The sequence below is a fragment of the Sitophilus oryzae genome, unplaced genomic scaffold, assembly GCF_002938485.1.
Source record: "Sitophilus oryzae breed Bouriz unplaced genomic scaffold, Soryzae_2.0 scaffold_815_pilon_pilon, whole genome shotgun sequence".
In the NCBI taxonomy this organism is placed as follows: domain Eukaryota; kingdom Metazoa; phylum Arthropoda; class Insecta; order Coleoptera; family Curculionidae; genus Sitophilus; species Sitophilus oryzae.
In genome coordinates, this window is record NW_022147434.1 from 668,355 (window position 1) to 695,989 (window position 27,635).

Consider the following 27,635-nt stretch of genomic DNA (forward strand, 5'->3'; position numbering starts at 1 on the left):
TGACAGAAACGTCAAAGATTGATGACGGTATACACGGTCCCACTCTGCAAAGTTCGATACGACGCCGACGTTTCGTTTACATCTTCATCAGGGTGGGACTAAGGATGCCTCTAAATGGACGAAATCGCCAGGATTTGCATTAATTATAAGTCGATTGGAACCAAACGTGGATAGGGGTACCCGAATGGAGTCCTCAGACGGACAGACACACAGTAGAACGATCGTATGTTTGATTCTGGACATAACACTTAAAATCGTACTTAAACTTTTAATACAAATTTCTTCAAATACATATTTAAAAAGCCATAATTTAATCAACTAAAATCGAATTTTATTGAAAAATTCAACCAAAGCTATAATATTATGGTATACAATATATGCGTTTCTTGTTAAAGATATTTAATATGTGGGAAATTTATAGAAAAAATTATGGATTAAATAAATGACTTATTTCATGTGTCCCATACAAAAGTTTTAGCCCATATTTTAACGAATAATTTAAAAGAAATTTTGAAACAATTTGGTGTTTATTTAACTCTATTCTCCGTGAAAATATACATTTTACAGCGAAATTTATTATAGTATGCGTGTTTCTTTCGTAATTATCAAAAAGTCCCACCGAATCCCGATTATTTGTTGATGGGTATGACTTCTCTATTTTATGCTAAACTTATGAATACAAAGTTTTATTGCAGCCGCTTGCAGCAAAGATAGCTATGGAAAATTTTGTTTAAAATTTAATTTTTTGTGATACACTATACAATAATTAAGACTTTGAAAATTATTGTTATGAATACATGTTGGTATTGAAGAACTGGACAAATCGCAAGGTCATAATTCATATAGAATAAAAATATGATAAAAAGTTTATTAAGTTTTGGAATAAATATGAAATTATGCAGTTTAATTTGTAATAGTCAATTTAATACGGAAATTCAAATAAAATATATATTCTGGAAAAACACCCCTGAACTATTCAGTAAGTTACCTATAATAAAGTTATGACTATTCTTAACAAATTTGAAGATTTTCGAACACATTTATTCAAAAAAATGTCTTAAGTTAGAAATTTTGCATAATTGCTAAATGTCCAGCAAATTACATTGGGTCGATCCACTGTGGGACGGTCCTTTTGATACAAATTTTGTGAAAGCGAATCAAGTTATATGATATGTTTAATTTTTTACTTTTTCAACATATCAAACAACACCTTTTGAAACATATCCTTCAATTTACTACACTCAGATGCAAAAAAAACGCAACCGAGAAATTTTTGGTCAAATTTGTGTTATATTATATACAAGTGTTATATTTTTGTTATTTTTAGCCCTATTTTCATAATTTTTTTAGCAAGTTGTATATAATTATGTCAACTTTAATTGTAAACTCAGTACCTTATAAAGTTTGGTATTTGGCATATTATACAGGGTAAATCGAGGGGTATTTTTTACCCTAATTTTAAAACACCCTGTGCAATAATTCCGTGTGTAAATTTTCCTAAAATATAATTTTACGGTCAGAACCATGTCTCCTGAGCATTTTGTTTTTTGGATCATGACAATACATGCCTTCGTTAATTTTTCAGAGCAAAATGAGTTTGCCACCAACAATTTACAATTTTTTCAATTATCATTTCTTTTTTAAGTTATTTTTTAATATGGCAAGGCGGCTTTGGTGATTATTGTGAACTATATACTACTATGAACCATGGTACAAAGAATACAAGGTATGATATTGCGCAGGTTGGTCGCTACGTCACAGTTGATAACAGACCCTATTGGTCAGCACGCTCCGCGCGCCAGTTCAAATCGTCAAGATATTGTTATAAACGTGTTTTTTTTGTTTATATACCGTCTTTGAATTATCGCTAAGCAAGTTACTGTGGCGCAGTGCGTAAAGAGTCAGGCTAGGAAGCGAGAGACCGGAGTTCGAAGTTCGAATCTCGGCCGGAACATAACTTTTTTATTTTATTTTTTAAAAACATGTCATATTATAGAGTATTCTATAGTTTATTTTTGTAGTATAAAAAAAGAACTATTTATTCTGTAATTTTTTAATCTCCAGTATTAATATAAATTGATTGTTTGTACAATACCTCATTTAATATAAAATAATATTCTACTTTTTGAAATGTATCGGGCCCTAATTGTACCTAAAAGTAATATATTTTTAGTGATATACCATATTGTAAACTATTTAATATTTCAGTCACTTAAAAAGTTAATTTGCATTGAATAATTGCCTACCATTAAAGGAAATTTGAGCTATAATCCTTGATGGGTATATTCTGGGTATGCAAATACTTCCTCTACATTTTGGGTTTCGTTCAACCGATTTATTCTCAAAACCTGAAACATCTACATATAAAAAGAAGCACAGGTTACTAATTATAATAAACTTCACCCTTATAATTACTTCCACTAATTATAATAAACTTCACCCTTGGAATTACTTCTATCACAATTACAATACATTACTAAAATTAAACGAACTAAAAAGTCTTAAAAATAAACAATTCTTAACCATAACCCCAAAAAATACAAAAAATGCAGATCTTCTGTCAACTTTCTTTATTTTTTATTTATTCCTTATTTTCCTAGTGAAATCACAGGTGGTATGCGCGAACTACGAACAAACGAAATTGGTGCCGCTATCGATCATACCTTGTTTTCTTTGTACCATGACTATGAACTGCCCATCATGTTCGACGTTTGGGAAATGCTTGGTACAAGGGTTAGAGGTCGCGAAGCGGTACCAGCTTCATTAAATAAACTTCGCTTGGTCCTTAAAGAAGAATGGGAAAACATAACGCAATATGATATATGCAGCCTCAATGGCAGTATGAATGGACATATACAGGCAATTATAGCATCCAAGGGAGGCAATACAAAGTATTAGGGTATTTTTTACAATTTTTTTTTTCTGTTTGTATACTTGAGTATTACAGATGTTTTCTTTAATATCGTTGTTTCTGTTATCGTTATTAATGTTTATTAAAACCAGGACTGTATCTTCAGTCTTTAACGTTTTTTTTAATTTAGTATAGAGTACCCAAGGCAGCGTAATATGACGTTACGACAATAGTCACCAACACCATCTCGTTATATTAAAAAATTACATCAAAAAGTAATGATAATTGAAAAAAATGCAAATTGATCGTGATCAGTTCATTTTGCTCTTAAAAATTAACGAAGACATGTACTGGCATGATCCAAAAAACAAAATGCTCATGAGACATGGTTCTGACCGTAAAATTATATTTTAGGAAAATTTACACACGGAATTATTGCACAGGGTGTTTTAAAATTAGGGTAAAAAATACCCCTCGATTTACCCTGTATAATATGCCAAATACCAAACTTTATAAGGTACTGAGTTTACGAATTAAAGTTGACATAATTATATACAACTTGCTAAAAAAATTATGAAAATAGGGCTAAAAATAACAAAAATATAACACTTGTATATAATATAACACAAATTTGACCAAAAATTTCTCGGTTGCGTTTTTTTTGCATCTGAGTGTAGTAAATTGAAGGATATGTTTCAAAAGGTGTTGTTTGATATGTTGAAAAAGTAAAAAATTAAACATATCATATAACTTCAACTGAAAGTACGAATGTACTGACCATTTACCATGAAATGTGTTCTGACGTTCATTATTTGTTCAGTATCACTGGATCAGTTGGACTGCGTCAGCGAAACTGACAAGTGAGAACCCGCCTTTAGCTTCAGTCCGTCCGCCAAAAAAATGTATTGAAAGAAAGGATATGGAATAGAACGGAAGGGAAACGGAACGGATAGTGTGCATTGTCCTATTCATTTACCTGATATAATATTTTATGTAAAAGGAAGGGAAACGGTAGGGAGCTGATATGGAAGGTATAGCGGGAATCAACCTTAAACTGCCTAGTTCTTGTTTATAATAGTTGTCGTTTAAAACGATTTCAATGGATTTTCAATTGCGAAACGGTGATTTAACCTGGCGATGGCGTGACTAAATATATCTGGTATTCAACTTGAGACTGCGACCCGATTATATCTAACTAACCTACGTCATTGTCGATAATGTTGCAGTAATGCTGAGCACGTGTAGTCTAACAAAAAATACGCTTCCAGTCGCGTTTATCACCTAACCTCGTTGCTAGTTCCGTACAAAATATTTTAAAAATAATAATTTGGGCAAATACATTCATTTATCGTTGTTATTTTTAGGTACGTATTTTATATATGTATTATTTTTAGACTATATTTTAACATGTGTCATTTTGTAATGCTATTAGAAAAGATATACCGATTGTGAAGGTTATGCGATACCTACATTTATTTGTAAACATGAACTTAACAGAGGCGTATCATTTTTGAGATTAAAAGACGCATTTTGAATTTTCTTTATGTAGTTATTTTTTTCTACAGTCCGTCTATATATGGGTTTATGAAAATTTTGAAAATAAGAGGTTTTTAAAGTGAAACTACTTTACGCGCGCTGGAAACGCGGCGAAAAAATGCAAAAAAGTCGGAAACACTGGACTTTTTGCGGTTTTTTGTTTAACTTTAAAAATATCAACTTTTCGTAAATAATATTTCTATTCAAAATTCAAGTAAATATAACTTTTGTTAAATTTTTTTCTGAAAAACTGGTAGGGCTCAACAACCAGTTGAAAATTAGCGTTTTTTGGTTGTCTTTTTGGTTGTCTTTTTGGTTGCCTCGGCCTGATACCTACCAACTTTTTGTACTCCGATACTCTAAATTTATTATTAAAGTCTAGTATGTGCTTTTTTAGTTTTAAAACGGCCTACACACGTAACGATTTATCGTACTGCGTGTTGAACTGCAGATCGTAAAATCGTACGGCTTGCAGTACAGCCATTTTTTGTACACACGATGCAACACCTTATACTGCCGCAGTTCAAATTATTCACTTTTCGTCGGGAAGGGCTACTGTTATGTCAAGAATTTCAAATAAGAAAGCTGCCGTGCTTGTAGCTGCGGTATTGCTGATATCTATCATCTGAAGATGATGAACAAAAAGAAATCAAAAAGGGAAAATGGTGTAAAAAGTGTTTTCAAACCCCACCCCAGATACGACCCGTTGATACGACATTTTACGGAAGCTCCGTACTGCAAACGATTTGACGACAGCATACTGCAAACCATCCAATTTCCCTACACACGCTACGATTTATCGTTAATGCGGCAGTTTCGATGGATATCGTACTGTATGCAGTACCATAAATCGTTACGTGTGTATAGACCGCTTAAGTTAAATGTCATATAGACAGTGATTTCAACAATAATATATACCATTTCCGATAATAAATGAAAATAAAATTTATCTATATTATATTTAGAATATGTGTAAATACAAGTACAGGAAATGGTTGCAGATAAAAGAATCAACTGTCACTTATTAAAATAGAAAAGTATAAAGCGCATTATGGGTGGTAATTCTTAAACTGTGAAATTTAAATGAAGTGAAAAAGTAAAACTCCTTGCAATAATGAACAACTCTATACAGATATAAATCAGAACTATCATTACAATCCAACTATTGCATCGAATTAGTAAAACATTCAGATAATACATGTTTGCGGTTTGAGCTAGTTCCTATACTCTTTCTCTCTTGTCATTTTTGATACTCGGTGAAGATTGTGGAAGCACCAAGGACATAGAAAGATCGACAAGTATGCAAAGAAAGCAATCCGCTGCAATATTATTTACTAATTCCAGAGTGCCTACTGTCTCACAAAAAAGGCAAAAATTGTATCCTCAAGCTGAGGAGGATGCCGATATCCATATTGCGAGAAGTACACGTTGTCCCCATTAAATAATTACGGTAACAATAAGGGGAATGTAATTTTGATTGGCCTATGTAGCCCGGTATAAAAAATTGCTTCTCTCTAAAACCAGAAAACAGTATCTCAAACAGACTAAAACCAGACAGGTATCTCAAACACCTTGATACTTTTTCTACAGCCAACAAAACTATGCTTTGATACTATATTAATCCTTAAATTATATTAATCCTTCATGCAATAAATAAGTGTCTAATAACTTCGGAAATGTTTAAGTAGGGGAAATTAAATTTTCTTCAAGTTTTAAATAAAAATAATGACTTGGAATCCATCATTAATGTTTTTAAAGATCCCCAAGCAAACTAGAATAACTAATAGACCTATGTAGTAAACAACTACATAGAAATCAGACTGCACTGGACGATTTTGAAATACAGACAATACAAATTTCCTTCTTATAAAAATATCATATAATATTGCTTGACTGCGCGAGAAAACTCACTAAGAGTTTTCTTTCAAGTGCAAAATTCAACCAAACCCCATAATAATTTTTTTTCTTTTTTGCATTTTTTTTCAATGTTGCGTTGCGAAATTTTGTTAGCAAACATCAGATTCGGATTCAGCGCCCCAAATAACATAAAGAACAAAATAAATCAGAACTACCCCAAAACATTCCTCAAAAAAAATACCCAATTTGACCAGACTATTGAGCTACCCCAATTTGACCAGACTAAAAAAAGTACTACTGATCGAAACGCATTTCCTTGGGGAATGTTCAAGAAAATTGAATTTAAAAGAGATTTTGTTACACTTTTCATCGGGTAGGTGAAATCAAAGTAATGAGTACATTTTAATACTTGAAATCTATAAAAAAAACTGTAATTGTCTTACAACAGAATTAAATCAAGCTTATCTTAAAGTGGTTTTACATGTACACACTGTGATTCACAATACTATATTATCTACTAGAAATAATTACTAATTACTATATTTAACTAATGTCAATGTAATTTATATATAATAAAAAAAACCGTTTTTCTCATTGTTTACCTGACCTAAACCCAAGAAAAAATTAAATAAAATTACTATATTTATATATTTTAATTTTAGAAAGCATCAGTAATATTAAATTATTATAACCATACATGGTTTACAAGCGTATAACTTAACGTATACAAGAGCTGGATTTTAATATAAAATGAAATTATGGATTATGGAGAAACTACATTAGTATTTTTAAAAAAGGTAGGTAATTGATTTGCTTCTTACTTAATATTTATACTATTTATTTTCTGATAATTGTTTTTCTTAGCAATTTTTTTTTCATTCATTGATATTAGGTTAGTTACAAAAATGACTTTCATATGAGTATATGTAGATATACAGGATTGTTCACCACATACGACACGGAGTATTGTCGCTAAACGATTAGATTTTTACAAATTTTAAGTTTTGGGTTCGTTGAAGGACTATTAGAGCTACAATTTAAAAATATTTTTACAATTCTCCAAGGGTATCAAAAGTCTTTAATACTAAATATTTACTGAAGATTATTTATTGATCAGATATTGTGTTGCAATAATAAAAATTGTACTACCTTATACAGAGTGTCCAAAAATTTATATTAAATAATTACTAGCTTTAAACGGCAATAACTTCTTTAATTTAAATGGAACACCCTGTATATTTTACGTGAATCATATGCAAAATTTAATTGTATTATACCATTTTTTACCTATCTCTTCAAGTTTTCGTAGAAAATGCATTTTCTTATAATTTAGACCTCATTAATCACTATACCCATGGAATATTGACATTTTAGATTATTTTTAAAGATGTAACAAATTTTCAAAGTACAGATACTAATATTGTCGATAATACAATTTGATAGACAATTACATTGTGCGTTTGATTCACGTAAAATATATAGGGTGTTCCATTTAAATTAAACAAGTTATTGCTGTTTAAAGCTAGTAATTATTTAATATAAATTTTTGAACACTCTGTATAAGGTAGTAAAATTTTAATTATTGCAACACAATATTTGATCAATAAGTAATCTTCAGTAAATATTTAGTATTAAAAACTTTGATACCCTTGGAGAAATGAAGCATTAAATAAAAAGTTTATTACAATTTCATAAAATTGAAAATATTTCAAAAACGGTAAGGTTTAAGTGCGATAAACCTTAATCAAATTTACCTTTATTTTAATCGTAGAATCTAAAAATAGAATAATATACAGGGTGTTCCATTTAAAAAAATACAACTATAATATTTTTTACTTATTTGAAACACTCTGTATCTTGTAAAATTTTTTTAAATTGTAGCTCTGCTCTAATAGTCCTTCAACGAACCCAAAACTTAAAATTTGTAAAAATCTAATCGTTTAGCTACAATACTCCGTGTCGTATATGGTGAACAACCCTGTATATTTGTTAAAAAATATTTTTGTAGTATACTTACTATATTGATAAGAAATAACATTCTTATAATTACTTAGCTATATTTTTGATTTGAAAAATTATTGTCACTACTATAATTATTCTTATAAAATTATATATTATTATAGGTCAAAATTCAAGGTCATAAACAATTAAATCTACTTAATATTACCCGTAATGATTGTATACGTTATAAATTAATATGTGCGTTTATTAGCGTGACTCACTATAATTAACCCCTTCAGGTATTAAATAAGCCAGTTTTTTAAAAGTTAGTTGTACACCGAGGGAATTTAGAATGTAGAGTGTATGGCGACCTTTCAGATCTATTGTGTCCTCCTCCATACAGTCTCAAGGCTTTGATAATAGCCAGTATCTGAGACGGTTTTACAGAGGTTAGCCTCTATCTCCAAATGCACCAAAGTTCATGGCACGAATGGTGGTCGTCTCGGCGTACTCAATGATGAGGTGTTCTGGTGTTTCCCCATTTTCCCCACAGAATCTGCATTCGCCGCGCCGTTGTTTCTTAGCTTCAATATACTCAGGTATTCGTTGAGGAGACAGTGTCCTGTTAAAAACCCCTTGATAATCCGAAGATCGTTCTTACTTAAATGGATCTCATCTTTGATTTTTCTCGGTCCTAATTTCTGAGAAATTTCTTCGAGTGTCTTATGGTACGTTTAGACTTGAGCACGCACGAGCTGAGCGTGTGCGCACCGCATTCGTTCGCGCTCTCCGCTCCGTTCAAATTAAAAACTTATTTTTCGACGAATGAAGTGATCCATTTGTGCGCGCACAGCAGAGTTGTGTTGGCAAAAATAATTGACGACCAAGAAATAGTCGAGGCTGCAATCTTTGTTATGCACAGCTTAATTATTAAAATGGAGAAAAATCGAAAACATCGCCGCTGGTGGCAAACCCAAATTTTTAGAAATCGATATAATTTACTGATGCAACAACTTAGTGTCTGAGGAGGGCTATGATCAGTTCAAAAACTTTACAAGAATGACCAGACCCGACTTTGAATATTTACAAAATTTAATAACACCAAAAATTACGAACAAAAGATACAAATTTTCGAATAGCAATTTCATTAATATCGACATATTCAATATTAATTTTATTTACAAGATCTTGCCATGCGTTTTTTTCTTATTTTCTACAAAGAATGTTTAACATCCCATAATATTGGCAACTTTCCATATTCTTCAATTAATAATAACGAAGATTCATTGATCCACTCCATAATTTTAATAAAGAAAAAGAAAAAAAATCACACACGCACGCACGAACGCAGACAAAACAAATTGCCGGTGCAAACTGAGCGTTCGCGCATACATAAAATCCCTTTGAGCACCGACCAAAAACCGACACCAGACGGCTCACGTTCGCGGCTGCTCGCGCACAGACAGATTCAGAGTGAGCGTGCGCGCACAACCGTTTACACTTGGGCATTCGCGGAGGATCAGTGCATGCGTGCTCAAGTCTAAACGTACCATTAGACCGTTGGGGGATTCCCATTCCAGGTTACGGATGGAGTCTTTTAGGTTCTTGAGGTCCGCTTTAAGTTGATTACTACTTGGGAAACAGAACGGTTCTGGTCCAATTAGTGGAGTGTTTGCTCCTTTTCTAGCTAGATCGTTTGTTTTTTCATTGCCTCGTGTTTTCTCATCTCTTGGTGGGCTGGCACCTAGAGTACAAGGACTTTATTATCTTTGCCTAATTTGTTCAGCTTCTCTAGGTATTCTTTCACCAACTTCGAATTGATGGTTACTGAATTGATTGCTTTTAACGCTTTTTGACTATCGAATAATATGACTCTTGTTTTCGATATATCTCATGGATGTTGGAGCAGGTGCCTATTGGTTCGGAGTATTTATTTTTCGACCCAAAAACTCCTATCCCTTTGCTGCTTGGGTTTTGGAAGCATCAGTATACCATGTGGTATGGTCTTTTACCCGCTAAGCAAAATTTTCTCTCTTCCAATCCTTTTTAAATGCTCAATACTACAGTGGAATGTTTTTCAAAGTTGTACATATTTGGTGAGGTGTGTCATCCACTGCGAGTTGGAGAAGTGGAATTTCCCTTTTAAGGGTGTTTCAAGCTCCTGTGCTGACAATTCTCCCAGTACTGTTTTCGTCAATAACCATTAAAATCATTGTCGCATTGGTATATCTACCGATGATAATGTGCAATGGTGTTATGTCTAGAATGACCTCCATTGCTGCTATTGGGCATGTTCTCATGTCTCCTGTGATCTATTGTGTCCCCCTTCATACAGTCTCAAGACTTTGCCAATAGCCATTATTTGAAATGGTTTTACAGATGTTAGTTTTCTATTGCCAGTTGTACCATAGTTCATGGCACGAATGGTTGTCGTCTCGGCGTACTCAGTAATGAGGTGTTCTGGTGTTTCTCCATTTTCTCGAATGGAATTAGCGCCAGTCTCTGCATTTTGAACAGGTTTATCCTGTTGCTCTAGTTTTATGTACCAAGCAACTGCTCCATATGTAACCATGGGTCTTACTATCATGGTATACATCCAGCGCAAAATGTTAAGAACGCAGCCCGCTAGCTATTTCCCGCCAATCTTCTTCATATCATAAGAGCCTGTGCATATATAAAAATCTTCATATCATAAAAGCATGTGGCTTTTGGCTTTGCTACTAATGTTTTTAATATGCCTGTTCCATAGAAAAGCTTACTATCCAGGGTTATTCCCAGAAATTTGACTTCCTGTGATGGCAGTATTTCTTTTCCATCTAGTTCGATTCTTTTCAAGTTTTTCAGACTTCGCCTTCTGGTGAATGGAACTACCGCACTTTTGTAGAAAGTCATCACATCAATTTTTTGTATGACAACCCTTATTTTTTAACAAGCAATCGCCTGATTTTTATGTAATATATATTTTCTTATATGCTTGAATTCGTTATAGGCTGGTTTAGCAATAGTGGCTTACTACATAGGATACATTCAGTACTCTATATTATGGATAGTTCTGGCTGTGATATTAGATATTGCAAAAGATTTACATTTGAAATCCAAATTGACAAGAAGAGATTTGCATCGAAAACTAGCTACGAATGGCGAAAAAGATGTTATTGGCTCATTGTCTAATTTACCATCATGGGTAAGTAGTTATGTTACGGCTGAAATGGATACTTGGCTAGTTCTAAACTATCCATCAAGTGGGCTGACCAAAAGCCCTGTAAATAGCGGGTAACCAGCAGATAGTTTCGTATATGACTGGTTACTATGCTTATTTTACTCTTTTATAAAAAGACTTAAGTCAGACTGAAAAATGACTTCGAATCAAACAACTAAAGTCATTAAATGATTTAAATAAAAAAAAGACTTGTCTATAAGCTTGCAGCTCTGTTTATATACCAGCTAGAAAACTTGATGTTTTGGGCGACTAAAACTCATGGAGTTATAATATTAGTCAAAATCATAAATGGTTATTAAAAACTAACTGAAATAATTTGTTAATATTAAAACAATAGTTGAATTAATCATGACATTAACCAAAATGATAAAATAGTTAAAAGCATCTTTTGCTATGGCAGCGAGGTATGGCAGCTAGAAGATAAGGCCGTGCGCACCCTGAAAGTGACAGAAATGGATTTCTGGCGACGGGCCGCAGGTAAATCCAGAAGAGAAACGAAACAACTAATATGATATGGCCAGGTACAAATAATGTCAGAAGAGAGGCTTCCAAAACTGATCCTCAGCTGGACATCAGCTGAACGACGAAAAAGGGGTAGACCACGCAAGAGCTGGACTCTAAAAGAACCACGACTCTAAAAGAACGAGAGCTCGAAGACGACCTCTGGTCAGATAGGGAGCAATGGCATCGGAAGACGTCGAAAAACGTTTTAAAACCGATTGATATACAGGGTGATCCGAACTGTATTCCGGAAACGTCGACAGCATATTCTGCAGATAAAAATCAGTAAAAAAGTTGGTATAAATGTATGTACTCAAATGCTTAGTTTCGGAGATACAGGGTGTAGAAATTTTATTTTTATTTCGATTTTTTCCAAATAATTTCTGAAGTAACGTCAATATTTGGATGAAAATTGGTGCCTAGGAATTTTTTTGACATGAGAAATTCGATTTTTTATATCAGTATGATTCCTACTCATAGAGGGCGCCACCTACATGTGTTTTAACTGTTTTGAAACTTAATAACTTTTTGTCCGTACCTGTACAAAACTACCGAGGGAAAACTGTATATCTCTGTGAATTTTTACGTAAAAACTATCTCTTTGTAAAAATCGCTACGAGCAACCGTTCTCTGGATATTTAGAATGGAAATAGTCAATACATGTCATTATAGACGAAAAATAAACACGTTGAGTTAGATAGATATTTCACTGAAATAATAAATTGGTGAAATTTTTACTTTTTTAAATTAATCATAAATTTGTCTGCAAATAAATGATGATAATACAGTTTCTGTTGTACTTAATAATAATAATAATAGCTCCCGTATATAGCGTTTGATGCCTTGGGAGTAGCAAGGTACAGCTTGCCATGCTAGAGCCGTTCGGTATACAAGGAAGGTAATGTGGCTAGCACTACGCTTCAACCGCCTATTATTACCTCAGGGTTGTGAATCCCAAGTACTCATTTAAGGCTCAATAGGTAACCAAACTATTTTTATTTTAATAAAAATAGCCGGCTGATGAAATGCCGGGTGTAGGATTCGAAACCACTACCTGTCGAACTTCTGGCTCAAAATCATTTCAATTTATGATTTCAGTCTAATAACTATTTAGTCAACATGTTTAATTTATGTCAATGATGAGAGGCATTGATAAATTCGATTCCAAATATTTCGAAAACCATTACTCGTAGCGATTTTTACCAAGACACATTTTTTACGTAAAAAATGTCGTAAATGTATATTTCTTTATTCAGTAGTGTTATACAGGTACGGACGAAGAGTTATTACTCTTCAAACCAGTTAAAAAATATAAAGGTAGCGCCCTCTACTAGTAGGAATCATGATCATTGACATCAAAATCCAAACTTCTCATGTCAAAAAACTCCCAGACACCAATTTTCATCCAAATATTGACGTTATTTCAGAAATTATTTATTTGGAAAAAATCAAAATAAAAATGAAATTTCTACACCCTGTATCTCCAAAACTAAGCCATTTTAGGACATATATTTATACGAAGTTTTTTACTTATTTTTATCTGAAGAATATGCTGCAGTAGTTTCCGGAATACAGTTCGGACCACCCTGTATATTAACCAAAATGAACGTATATAGTTTACAAATTAACCAGTTTTAATCCAGCTGCTACGGCATTTTGCAAAAATAGGTGGATTCTTTCAAAATAACAGCGCTTTTAGTGAGTTTACGAAATAGCTGCTTAGTTTTAAAATTGGCCAAGTATCCATTTTGGCCTTATTATAATCAATAGTACAAGCTCACTCTCTTATACTTTTAGGTATGCTTTCCAGACATGGAACGGGCAGAATGGGCGAATAGAATAATTAGACAGTTATGGCCAAACGTAAACAATTATGTTCACGACGTTATTAAAGAAATGTTACAAAACAAACTGAACAAAAAATTGGGAAATAAAAACCTATTTTTCGAAAGACTATTTGTTGGGAAAATCGTAAGCAATATGTGTTTCTTCATAGCGTACCTTTATTGTATATTTTTCAATACAAACAATTTACAGTTAAAAAATGCATATAAAAAAGAACTTGAAAATTTCCGCTCGTTTTCACGAGTCAACTGAAATGATCAAGTCACAGGAATACAACTGACTTGAAAGCATATTTCGAGTTTATATATTTTAGATCAAAAAACTTCGGCTAGTTGAATTAAAATAGCGACATTTGAGATCCTAGAGATTGACAAAAAAAAATGATGCAAATCAATTATTGTATTTAAATTAATCTTTTATATACACGAAATGAATTCAAATGACTTGATCAGTTGGCTCGTGAAAATGCACCCTTATACAATAAGAAAAATATTATCACATGCTACTGATAATCATTCCAATATATGATAGTCATTATAATAACTTTTGCAAATTCATAGTCTGTTAAAGCGATAAAATCCATGACACTATAATATGCCTTTTCTGACAATTTTTGGATGTCAACTATGATGAAATCATCCCTTTTTTTCTTGGACCGGCTTATATTATTGAATTATGAAAAATTAACATTATATATAGTCATTTTCTGCTCAGAACCATCAAGGATTTGTTTTTAGCCTTTTAGAATTGGTGGTATAATTGTTTACGAACATACTTCACAAGATGAGATCGTTTTGGATATGGATATCTCGTAAGTAGACATATATTAATTATTAACTTTAAATTTGTATAACATTAATAATATTTTTTTTCCGTTCTTGGGTATGAGGTTTTTTTTATTAATTGAAAATGGAAACTTTTTTTTTATTATGCGACGTTTCGCCTCATCATGGTGGGCTTTCTATGATGAGGCGAAACGTCGCATAATAAAAAAAAAGTTTCCATTTTCAATTAATAAAAAAAAACCTCATACCCAAGAACGGAAAAAAAATATTATTAATATTATATATACTAAAGGTTTAAGAAAAAGAAAAAAAAATAAACTTTTAAATTTGTATCTACTAGTCAATACTATAATATCATTGAGTGAGAATATGTAAAAAGAACTGACCTGTCCCAAATATCACTTTCTTTTTAATATCGCTTATTCTACTGTCACGGATATGTCCCCATAAAATTATGTAGTGAAAAAAATTCCTTAATTGAATATACAGGGTCCGGCAATAGTGCGTCGGGCATCTGTAGCTCCTAAAATAAAAAACTTGGGAATTTTGTTTAAGTGCAAACCTGAAGTATGTACTAGGATGCATTTCAAGAAAATATTTTGACTTCTATAGAGTGGCTCAAAAAAGTGTGAGTGGATCGGGATGCATTTTTTTAAATGGAACACCCTGTATATTATTGCATTTTTGGCTTCCTTTCAGATCACTTTACATAATCCTAAGACATGAGTAAATATATTTCGATAATTTCAGAGATATTAATAAATAAATAAAAATTATATTTTTTTCAGCCTCTCTTAAAAAAATAATTAATAATACAAAAACAGTCCTGAAATCAAAACTATATTAGATATTTACTTTAGATGGTCTCTACTTACTTTGCTATAAATATGGAAATCGTAAATGATACAGGATGTTTAAAATTCTACGCCAAACTTTCGAAAATATAAAATAATTTTTCTTTGATTTTTTAAATGGAACACCCTGTATATTATTTTTTCAATAGATGGAAAATTAAAAAAAAAAGAACATTTTTTTGCATTTAGAGTATTTCAAAATTTTTAACGGTTTCGCAGATATTCCCGGTTTTGTATTTTATATGGTATTTTCCACAGTAAATTTTTATCAAAGTCACCCAATGATTTTTCTCTCGTATTTTACCATTGAAAGCGCCATATGAAATAATACTGCGTGTATCCGGAAAACTATTAAAAATTTTTAAGTACTTTAAATACAAAAAATGTTCATTTTTTATTTCTCCATGAAATAGAAAAATAATATACAGGGTGTTCCATTTAAAAAAACGAAGAAAAATTATTTTATATTTTTGAAAGTTTGGCGTAAAATATTGAACATCCTGTATGATTTACGATTACGAACAGAACTAAATCAGATGGTCTGTCCTTACAGACCATCTAAAGTAAACATCTAATATAGTTTTGATTTCAGAACAGTTCTTGTATTTATAATATTTTTTTAAAGAAGGGTTGAAAAATATATATTTTTGATTTATTTTTTAATATCTCTGAAACTATCGAAATAGATTTACTGATATCTCTGACATATTCTCCTTAGTTGTCATCTCATCTATTTAATTATCATTGTTTTATAGGTACGCTGGTGACTGCCATATAGTTATTACATATGGAACGTTAAAAGGAAATATTAAGGATTTTCAGGTTAGTTTAAATTTATTGATTTATTTTAGTATAAAAAAGACAATTAAAAATATTACATAGACTTTCTTTCACCCGCGCCCCTATTTATTTTTTTATGATCTAATTGTGGATACAAATCTCAATTTTCCAGATTCTTCACAGAGATAAAATTGTCATCTTTCTATTAGTCCGGCAGCCGCTGCACAGTGGTTTCCCTTAATTAGCTGCGCGGTCATCGGTCATAACTGTTACATATCTAGATATAGCTTGACTGCACCTTTTTTAATAGAAATTGATAAGAAATGCTAAATAAAAGTATATAAAAAACTCAATGTAATATGTATTAATAAAATTGGGCCCAGTTCTGTTCGTGTGATTTGCATTTTAAGTTCTAACTATTCGGAAAAGTATACAGATGATGTTTGCACATATGTACATGTTTTTTCATATTGAAGAGGTCAAATTTATTTTAAATGTAAAAATAAAAGAGACAGTTGTTTCATTTTATAAATACAATTTTATTGTCAATTGATATACAGTGTGTCCACGAAATAAGTTGACACAAAGAGGAAAAAATAAGTTACTTTTATTTTAAGACAAAAAGTCAATCTTTAACCACCCGGTACAAGATCCGGCGGCAATTCGCGGCAGCCAGTGACAATTAATGTATATGCAATATACTTTAAGCAACAATTATTATGATGCCGTTTAAGAGAATTTGAAAGGGAAAGTAGTTAAAAGTCTTAAAGAGTGACAAGCAAAAATGTAAAAATACTATTTTTGTTGCCTTCAAATAAATTGCCATAAACTAATATTACTTTTATTAGGTTTAATTAAGTGCAAAAAAGAAAAAACAGTTCTTTTTACCTTCTTTTCGAACGTCCATTACAGAAAAGACAACAGCTTTTATCAATTTTAATAAAATAAGTAATTAATTGGCGTTATCTGAAAACTGTTTATGTCAGCTTGATACCAGTAGCAAAAATGTGACATTTCTAATAAAAAAAGGGCTACACTAGGCTTACTTGATTTTGTTATTTATTATGTATCGTTTATAGGGGAATATAAGAAAAGTATTAGCAACAGTTTCATGCAAACATTTTGAAATTAATATTTCTAAGTAATGATCTATCTGGGAACCACTGTGCGCTGGGGTAAACCCAAAATTTTGGGATTAGTTTTTTTGAAAACGGATTTATCACCTATAGATGTCCTACTTTGATATCCGAGTGATGACAAAGTGGCATCTTTGGGGAAATTAAGATACAGGGTGATTCATTATCAAGTATGTGAAATCGAGTGTTATTCGAGTTATCGAGTTATTTTGTGTGTTTTTAACGTAAAAAAATGTTTTTTATATTGATTTATTTATTAAAGTAGGTTTTTTTATAGGTATAAGTGATAACGAAACTTCTTATATACAGGGTGATTAAAAAAACATAATATATATTCACGTTAATTGAAGGTAAAGCGAAAAATTAAATTTTTGTATTATGTATACTGTGTAGGTATGTATATACATATACCTAATATATGAGTAAAAGAATAACAAACACATTTTTTATACAGGGTATTTCAAAAATAACATTACTTCCTTTGAAGGACTAGGATAAATATTTTAAACACGCATATCATAAAACATTAAAGTTTATCAGTCGGTATCAACCTCAGAATCAACTGGTTTATCGGAAACCACAACATCTTCATCCTCATTATCATTAGCCGGTACAGCGGGGGTCAGTTCGTTGCAACAATGTTCGTTCCCATGGCACATACAAAACACTGTGCAAGGCAATCTATAGGCACCTTTACACCCACATCTTTTTGTGCTACACGGACTGGCACTTTCACACTGGCTTCACACTGGCACAAATGCTTTCCGTTGGCATCTTTTTAAAAAAAAGTATTACAAGATCGTCAAATTGATTATTAAGTGCTTTAATTAAAGTACTTCTCGTAAGAATATACCCTCCCTGTTGAGAATAAATGTTTTTTATATCAACTGAGTTCCAAATTCTTTCTTTATCTGCCAGTAGTTCTTTCACGGTTTGATTATATGGAATATCTTCTTCGTCGTTATTCTGGCCTGATCGTCGTTTGGCTAACAAAATAGCTTTTTGGCCCATAAATCTGTTTTGACAATCCAGATGGTATCTGGCGTCTACTGTATGTAGGTCTGCTACACAGCCCGTTAAGCTTAGACTATCTTCAGAAGCCCAGGTATCATTCCTTTCTATACAGGTTTTCAAAATCGCTTCTTTAATTACCATTTTCTTAAAGTTGTCTCCTAAATCGCGGAACTGGAAGGCCGCTCTCCATCGATGTGGATGCTTTTCATCTTTTTCTAGTTCACACTTTAGTCCACAAAACAAACAGTTTTCTTTGAAGATAAAGATTGGCACTTCTAAACGTCGCTGCATTTTCTTACTTGAGGTTCCAGCCTTGTTAATATCATTGTCCGGGGATAAGGTCCTTTTCAAATGTGTTTTGGATGTGTACGTCGAAACGCAACTTCTGTGACATATCGTAAACGAAAATCCTTGTCCGTAGTGATCTTCTCTTCCAATTCTTCACATTTACCATCTTGATACACTTTGCTGTACTTTATAATAATTTCTATGCGTTGTGCACTAGCAACTGAAAGTTTTTCACTTTTATTCTGACAGTAAAGCTTCCAGTCAAAAAAACACTTTTCATTCATGTTTAACTAGGTATTATTGTTACAATCAAATTTTAATCTGAAAGAGAAATCACTGTTATCTTTCTGCCTTGGGATAGACCTTTAAATCTAAATTATAAGCTCTGCAGTTTGCAGTCAGTAGTCGCAGTTGGCCGTTCCATCAGATTTAGAATCTCATGAACTTGGAACGGCCAACTATAGCTTGCAACTGCGAACTGCAGGGCTTATAAATTATTAGGCTTTAATTAAGGACACTGATATCCGCAAACTAAGCATTTTCCTTCATCACCCTGAAAAAGATATATTTAGTATAACATAATTATTTAAGTAATAAAATTGATTTAATGGAGCCTTAATGAAATTTTTTATGATATTTATATTATTTCTTTTCACTGATACTTTAGGTTACAAACTAAAAGTATCAGCAACTGTAATGAAAAGTCCTATATTTCTATGCTAACATTTTTGTTGAGACTTCATTAACTCAATGTTATTGCTTTACTCTAAATTATTAAAAATATGTGTTAAACATTTCACAGAATCATTGAAATGGAAATACAAAATCATCGGTAATTCAAAGACCTTCGAACCTTAACCTAAAATTATTAATGCTAATAATGAGTGTTGAATTCAATTTAAGATACAAAGTTCTAAAAACAAGAAAAATATTAATCGGAAAAATGTAGATTTAAGTTTTATTTTTTTTATCACCCTGTATATTGGTAAAGGTAAGCCTATATTTAGTACATATAAATACAATAAATTGACGAACCCACACAAAAATTAAGGCCTAAAGCTTAAAAACCTATCGAATACATTTTTATGTCTTATATTTTGGGACACCCTGTATATCTGGATTTCCCCAAGAGTGACAGCTTGTCATCAGCCGGATATGGAAAATAGACATATAGATCTATAATAATCCGTCATAAAAAAAACTTAATCCCACAATTGGCACTTCAGGGAAAAATCCGGGTTCAGCTGCCGGACTATATTAATTTTTTGAAGATTATATTTGTCATGATTGTATAATGTACCCTGTATAATATTTAATCAAATACTATACATTTTTAATTTGAAGTAACATATTTTCTTAAAGAGAATTGATATAATTTTGTATAAAAAACTGCATTGAAACAAAAAAAATATATTAGGTATTTACTGTTTTTCAAAATTGCAATTTTTTACTTAACAATTTTAAGTGTCTCAAAAGTGTTGAAAGAAAAATTGATAAACTTATATGTGTATAGATTATACACAAAATATGTTTAAAATGGCATGTGGTATCCGAAATGCATACCTTAGGTGGTTTTCCTACTTAATATAATCAAAATTAGTAATTTGAAAAGTAGTGTCTTTTGTGGATGGGTCTTTTTTCTATGTTTAAACATTTTATACTGGATATAATATATAGCAATACTGAAATAAACGAAAAATAATTCAAAATAAGCGAGGAAAAATCACATGCTTTCAAGTTTGTCGACAAAAGCCAAATAAAACACGTTTTGTGTTTGACTCCTAACTTTTATTTAATGATAGCAACCCTTATTTTTTACAGCTCTATGGTAAAATGAGAGTGATAATTAAACCCCTGATAGATGTTTTGCCTCTTGCAGGCGGATTCCAAGCCTTCTTTCTAAATAAACCAGACATCGATTTCGATCTGGACGGCGTAGGTGGACTTCTAGAGTTTCCAGGTTTTAAGTAAGTATTTCCACTTGAAGGGTAAGGTAAAAAAACAACTATGTCCATTTTATAGGAATTTTAAAGTAATTAGCTAAACCTTGTTGTTGAGTATAGCAAGTCCCACAACACAAGCTAAATTGTAATTCAATTATAACACATATGCCCAAATAATAATGCATACAGTAATCACTTTTTGTATCTTTAACATGATATTTGGCAACATTAAATCAGTTTTCTCTGTAAAAGTCAGTTTTGTGACATCGTCTGTTTTTCCCTAACCCTTCATATTTTCTTTCTAAAAAAACGAATGAAGATGTAACTTCATCTATTGTTTTCCAGGCAGCTTCTGAAAAAGATGATTTTAGATAGCATTTCGTCTGTGATAGTTCTACCAAATAAATATCCGATGAGGTTTAGTAAGAAAATCTCCAAACAGGATATTAAAATTCCTCGGCCCAAGGTAAATTTTTAATCAAAGAATAAAATAATTAAGACCAAAGAAACTAAATATGTATACGTACTTTTATGGTTAAAACTATTCTGTTTATCTTTTTTTTTTTTAAAGATACATACTTTTAGGGAGTTCTAAGGATACATTTGATACAAGCCTCCAAACTTGTCAAAACTGATATATTATTGACAGATCCGTATGCTATACTCTCTGTGGGCAATCAAGAATACCAAACTTCAGTAATGGAACAAACTACTAGACCTAAATTTGATTATTGGTGCGAGGTAAAGACGTATTTTATGTAGCTTTTGAAATAAGAAGAAAGATTTAACGCATAACAAATCTCAAATAGTTAAATTAAATCTAGGTTGACACGGGTAGTGAAGTCGCTCGTGTCTCACATTTTCGTGAGCTACAAAAGTACCAAAAAGCCATTGGTGAAAAACGAAAATCGTCCAGCGATCGTATGCTGTTTACACGACAAACGTGCCAGTCTTCTACCGGGTGGTGCACCATCGTTGAAAAAATAGGAAATCCCATGGAAATTTTGAACTGTCGAAATATTGGCTCTCCTATTAATTGTACAGCTAAGACGTATATAGGTTTTTTAAGGGTCCGCCTATGCTGAATACACATGCCAAAATTGAACAATTTTGGACAAGCCAATTTTAAGTAATTTAAGAAAAACTGCATCTATTTTTAAATTAAAACTGAACAGGTAACAATGCAAAACCAGGGAGATGCCAACGTACCTTAAGTTGTCATCCTATAATATTGTAAACGTCAAATTGTATTTTCTAAACATTAGGCTTTTGCCTCTTTCGAATCAATTTTAAATTAGAAAAATACATTTCGGGGATATTAAGCGTAGGTACTATACCGTAGTAGTGTAGATAGAATAACAAATTACATTTGACAATGCTAAAATGCATGGGATTCCCTACGTTTCTAAGGACGATGCACCACCCTGTATAGAGTTTGTAAATTTTTTGTTTGTAATTAAAATATGCGTCTGGATGAGTAAAAATAATTAATTGTGTCATTCATGCCAATATTTCTGCAGAGAGTTGCCGATAATTACGATTTTTCGTCAGACATTTCTAATTTGCTTGCGAGTATCATTACTGTACAGTTCGTCTACTGGATCTGTGTCTATGAAAGGAATGCGGACAAAAAACATTTAAATAAACAGCAATATATTTTATACGTCGTCTTGACGAGTACGTCACCGCAAATCGCTCCGCCCACTCATTTTATTGGTTACTTGCAAATTTGTCGAATTTTTATTGATGGGACGCGTCGTCTAATTTTTTATGAAAAACATTGAGAGAATATCGTTTCCCCTCTCACGGATACCGTAGCTACAGAACGGACAGACGTACTGTATATAAAAATTCAATTTATATTTATTTCAGTTATGGTTTAATTATGGTTTTTTTATGCACATGTAAGTTAATTTTTATAATTATGTACTAAAACATATTAAAAAAAATGTAGTAATTAAACATTCGAACTTTGTTTGTGCAACAAAGATTTTGATCGGAAATCAATCAATATCTTTAATAAGAAAATAATGCAAAATGTGCTTTTTTACCTCAACTTCTTTTGCAAATATCTAACACATTTGATTTGCTTATTCATGATTTTTCGTATTGATTCCCATCGATTCTTCTTTCACGACTCTACTGTTTACATGAGGCGTAATCCACGAAAGTGTGGGACACGAGCGTGCTTGTCTAGCATGTCTCAACCTTAGCATGTCTCAACCTAGCTATAAGTCTAGATACTAATAGGTACTCCTCGTAAAGAAAAACACTTTTTTTCCATAGCAACTGTTAAAATTGTCTTATATCTATCAAAAATAGTATATAAAATAGTACTTTAACCGCAAGGATAGATTAAATGATACTTTAACAGCGAGGATAGGTTAAAAATTTTATTTCTTGTCGCACGGTTTTTAATTTTTGAAAATGTTTGTATTCCTTTTCATAAGTTATTCGGGATTTAAATGGAAGTAGTTTGGATGTGGCGTTTGTCGCCTCAGCCTGAATATCTGTTGGTAATTTAGTTATTTCGTTTTGAGCCATTTCTGGCTCAAATTCAATCAGCAATCGACACGAAAGAGAATTAAAAAATATTGACTCTAAACTTACAACTAAAGAGACAGCTTTATTTATTTGTCATATTACATAGAAACCAACGCCAACCCAGCACAATATTTTTTCTATTCGTAATATATTCCTTGAAATAATAATTTCTGAATATTTTTTAAAACGAAATTCGCTATGGAAAAAAATATTGTTTTATACACAACGATAAAATTGCATTGAGACGATAATGCAACTGACCTAATCTAACGGAAATTAATTCACGAGCGATGAAATCGCTGGTCAAATAATCTTTGCGGTCGACGATAAAATACCATTTTATCGCCTTGTATAAAAATAATTATTATTCAAATGTTATTAAATTAGAAATATTGTCTGGTGGCTGTAGACCAATCAACAACTTGTATAATAATATTCGGCAACTATTCGGTATTCGGCCATGTTTCTTAATATTCGATATTCCGTCAAATATTGCACAATATTCAACCGAATACCGAATACAAAATTATGAAAAGAATATAATTCTAAAAAATATTCGAAAACATAAATAAAAATGACATAATAAATAGTTCATTATTGCTTCAGTTTATTGTTGAAGAAATAAGGAGTGTGAATCTCCTTATCAGTCTTTGGGATTGCAACACAATTCAAGAAGATGAATCTCTGGGAAGGTTAATATAATTTATATTATTTCTAATATGTTCTAATAATTTAATTTTTAATTAAAGCACAAAAGTGGATTTAGCAGACCTGGTTAACAACCAAAATAGAGATATGGTATGACAATTTTTATGAAGAACTACAATAAGTTTAATATTAGTATTTTTTAGTATCTCAATTTACGTGGTGTTAAACATGGGCATGTCCATATAAGGAGTACATGGTTAACTTTGAGCTCTACTCGAGACGATTTACAGCTGGTATGTACTGGAAGGTATTTTATTTAACAAGCATAAAATAAACGTAAATTTAGTTAGGTTATTATACAGAGAATTTAATGAGAAATACCAAATTATCTTTTACAAATTAATGTCCATTAAAACTTGTATACCGCTAATTAGCACAACAATAGTTCCCAAACAAATAGTATATTGTTTTATTGAATTTTCTGTCAATTGATGGATCTCGTATATCGAAATCCTCGAATCTTTTGAACTTGAATTATTATGAGTAGATTAACAGATCAAGCAGCTATGTCCTCATTGATAAATAAACGGTGATTTATTGCTTATTTATTTATCAAAAAAAAGTTAACTAAGTAACACCACACCTTAATATCTATACATGTACGCAGTTCTACTAATAAGCATTTATAATAAATACCCGGCGCCACTGTTAATTCTAGTTTAATGATTAATAATACAGAGTATGTTTTATTTGCAACGACGAATGGGATATAATTGGTATATTACGGTCCATGGCATCATAAAATACCGGAAATTATATCGCAAAAATGCGATAATCTCCAAAGATTAGAAGCGATAACCCCAAAGCTGTTTACAGCAACACTAGAAGAAATCTTCCGTCAACTAGACAGGACAACTGGACTAAAAAAGTATTAAAAATAGATGGAGAATATCTTAACTAGTGATGGGATAACTCGAACGAAAATTCGCTCGAGTACTCGATTATTGAAATGACCGACCTCGCTCGATTATGAACGAGCGATGCAAGTGACGAGTACCAAGCGACGAACGCAAGCGATCCTAGAATGAAATAAATTGAAATCCGATTTTAATGTGACCTACTCGATAAAAAACCGAGCGAATTTTCTACATACATTGCAGGTAGCAAATTTATACGACGCCGTATATACCGAGGTATATACCGGGTGCGTCTCAAAAGTGGCCTATTACTTTTTTATTTTTTTAGATAAAAAAAATGACATTTGGTATGTTAGTATATATCACATAAATTAGGATTTATTAGCGTATTCAATTGTTTTCTGTCACTTCCTGTTTCACCGGAAATGACTACAATTTTTGATTTTTAAATGACACCCTCGGTATTATTTTTTACTTTCTTCGATAGAAAATGACATGACGTATCATATGTCAACTTTTGACATATTCGCTTAAAAACAAATTGTATTTTAAATGTCAATCTACAGTGCCATGGCTGTGTTAAAAACACTAATTTTTAATCAAGGAGCATTGGAAAAATAGATTTGATCGTCTAATGTGTCTTGCCCTGGCCGGTTAAAAGATGCCCAAATCGTATTTTTGATCATATCTCAATTTTTTTCAAATGGAACGAGGGTGGATCATTAGAATATTTCGAAAAAGATTTTTTTTACGAATAATCTGATACCACACACTTGGTACTTCGAGTCAAATTGTCTTTATGAATCGCATGTTACAATTTCAAATAAACCATAGGCGAAAATGTCAAAAGTTGACATGTGATATGTCATTCTATTCAGAGTGTCATTTTCTACCGAATAAAGTAAAAAAATACCGAGGGTGCGATTTAAAAATCAAAAGTTGCAGTCATTTCCGGTGAAACCAAACCATAATTGGAAATTGTTTAATAAGCTGAAAATGATGATGATTATGATATCGGAAAAATACAACTTGTTTTTTTACAAATCGATGTTTTAGATTTCGGATAAGAGCTAAAACCATAATTGCAAACAAAAAGTCGTTAAGGTTTTCTTTTTAGTGGATGATTGGTTGGGGTTTTGAATTGGTACCACGTACTACATCTTCTCCGAACCTTAAACTCCAAAGCGAGAAATTATGGAGAAAAACAGTTTTAACTTTCCAAAAATAATTTAATACAATTTTGAGCTAGTGAAGTGGTACCATTCTAGATCTCCAAAAGATGCGTCGATTGATATAAAAATCGTTTTTAGCTTAACTTTTTTTCAAAATTAAAATAACTCGAAACGGGTATTTTCTTTAAGTTTTATATATGAAGCATATATGTAAATACAGTGCAACCTCTTTAGGCGCGATTCTCACTATAAAGGCCCCCACAGACGTCGTTCTTTTTCGGCAGGATTACTCGACGCGCAAAGCTGTTCGGGTAATCAAGAACTTGATGGCGCCCACATACTATTCAGTATTTTATTCAGACTTTCTTCAGTATTGCCGTGATTATGGATACAACAGTGGCGTTAGCAACGGTTTTAGCTATAAAAGCTAAATATGCTAAGAGAAAACGCTCTAAATGGGCAAAAAAGTGGCTTCTAAAAAGAAAACAGTTCTCTCACATTAATTTGTTGGAGGAATTGCGATTAACTCCTGACTTTATCGATGCTTTTACTTTTTTAAGTTCTTTTCTAAATGATCCTCGAATCGAGTCAATTCTCTTTTTTACCATGTCTATTGTTGCAGCTGAATCAATTTCTTTTAGTTTGGTTAAAATAACTTCATAAGCCTTTTTGTTCTTATCTCTGTCTGCGTATTCACTAGATTTAATTTTCCAAAGACACGGAAAATTTCTGTACGTTTCTATAAATTCACTTAAAAATTGTTTACTGCATTGCCTCAAATCATCCATTTTATAAAATACATAAATCACGTACAACACTGCCAATTTTTAGAAATATATATCGTGATTACCGGTACGCATACCACACACGGGCCGACTTGCACGATCACGTTCAAAACCGACGAGAAAAATCTGGTCAAAACAGATTATTTGGAACGCCGGCAATCACGACGGTTTTCAGCCACACACCGACCGGATTACCAGAACAGTTTTGCACGTCGAGTAATTCTGCCGAAAAAGAACGACGTCTGTGGGGCCCTTTACGTCATGTCAACGTCCATCTCCAATTTACTTCATGTTTTTTGTCGAGAGAGCGCGGCGGCTGTGATGGTACGTTACGTAACGGTTACGGTACGTTATAGTGAGAATCGCGCCTTAATCAGAACAGCTAATTGTAACGACCTATTTCTATTAAGGTGTGGTTTCAATACTTTTTAGATCAAGAATGAAATTCGACAACTTAAAGTTCCGTCCTTAAGTTCCGCTATTCTAACTGTGTTTGTGGACTCGGCCTCAAATATATATGTGGTAAGTTAACAAAACAATGAGAAAGGCACAGTGAAATAAAAAAATATCTACTAATTTTGTAGGATTCGGACTCCACAGAGAAGCTTTATACTTACGTTCAAATCGAAGTGGGAAAACAACAAAGAACGACAAAAACATTTAAGAAACAAATCGATCCCGTTTGGGAAGAGGGGTTCATATTTTTAGTCCCTAACCCTGAGGATGATTATGTAGTATATAAACTGTTTAATGAGAAAGAAGAAAAAATAATAGGTTTGTACACGAGATTATATATTATTGCTATTTTTTAGTATTTATGTTTTATTTTTTGTTAATTTGATATTTAATTTGTAGGTTCGGTAATTTATAGCATCGATACTTTGTTTCATGAAGACGACTTTACAGTTCACAAAAAGATTTTTAAGTTGTCCCAATGTGAAACTGATAGCGAAATATACATTTCTATGAATTTGAAGGTAAAGGGATTTATGTGAACTTTTGTTTCAAACATTTGTTA

The 27,635-nt window shown here is 32.0% G+C and overlaps 1 protein-coding gene across 1 annotated transcript in view; it reads left to right on the forward strand.

The window, feature by feature from the left end:
• Window positions 1-4,058: 4,058 nt before the first annotated feature.
• LOC115889466 (extended synaptotagmin-3-like) overlaps window positions 4,059-27,635 on the forward strand; it is a 41,950-nt gene continuing 18,373 nt past the window's right edge. Inside the window, exons 1-15 of the mRNA XM_030909451.1 lie at window positions 4,059-4,215; window positions 6,907-7,041; window positions 11,175-11,369; window positions 13,704-13,877; window positions 14,489-14,562; window positions 16,146-16,212; window positions 20,430-20,575; window positions 20,897-21,017; window positions 21,137-21,292; window positions 23,702-23,787; window positions 23,845-23,893; window positions 23,947-24,036; window positions 27,050-27,139; window positions 27,202-27,391; window positions 27,473-27,594. Of these exons, the coding sequence (XP_030765311.1) occupies window positions 7,003-7,041; window positions 11,175-11,369; window positions 13,704-13,877; window positions 14,489-14,562; window positions 16,146-16,212; window positions 20,430-20,575; window positions 20,897-21,017; window positions 21,137-21,292; window positions 23,702-23,787; window positions 23,845-23,893; window positions 23,947-24,036; window positions 27,050-27,139; window positions 27,202-27,391; window positions 27,473-27,594 (1,599 nt within the window). The 5' untranslated portion in view covers window positions 4,059-4,215; window positions 6,907-7,002. The remainder of the gene's footprint in view (window positions 4,216-6,906; window positions 7,042-11,174; window positions 11,370-13,703; window positions 13,878-14,488; window positions 14,563-16,145; window positions 16,213-20,429; window positions 20,576-20,896; window positions 21,018-21,136; window positions 21,293-23,701; window positions 23,788-23,844; window positions 23,894-23,946; window positions 24,037-27,049; window positions 27,140-27,201; window positions 27,392-27,472; window positions 27,595-27,635) is intronic.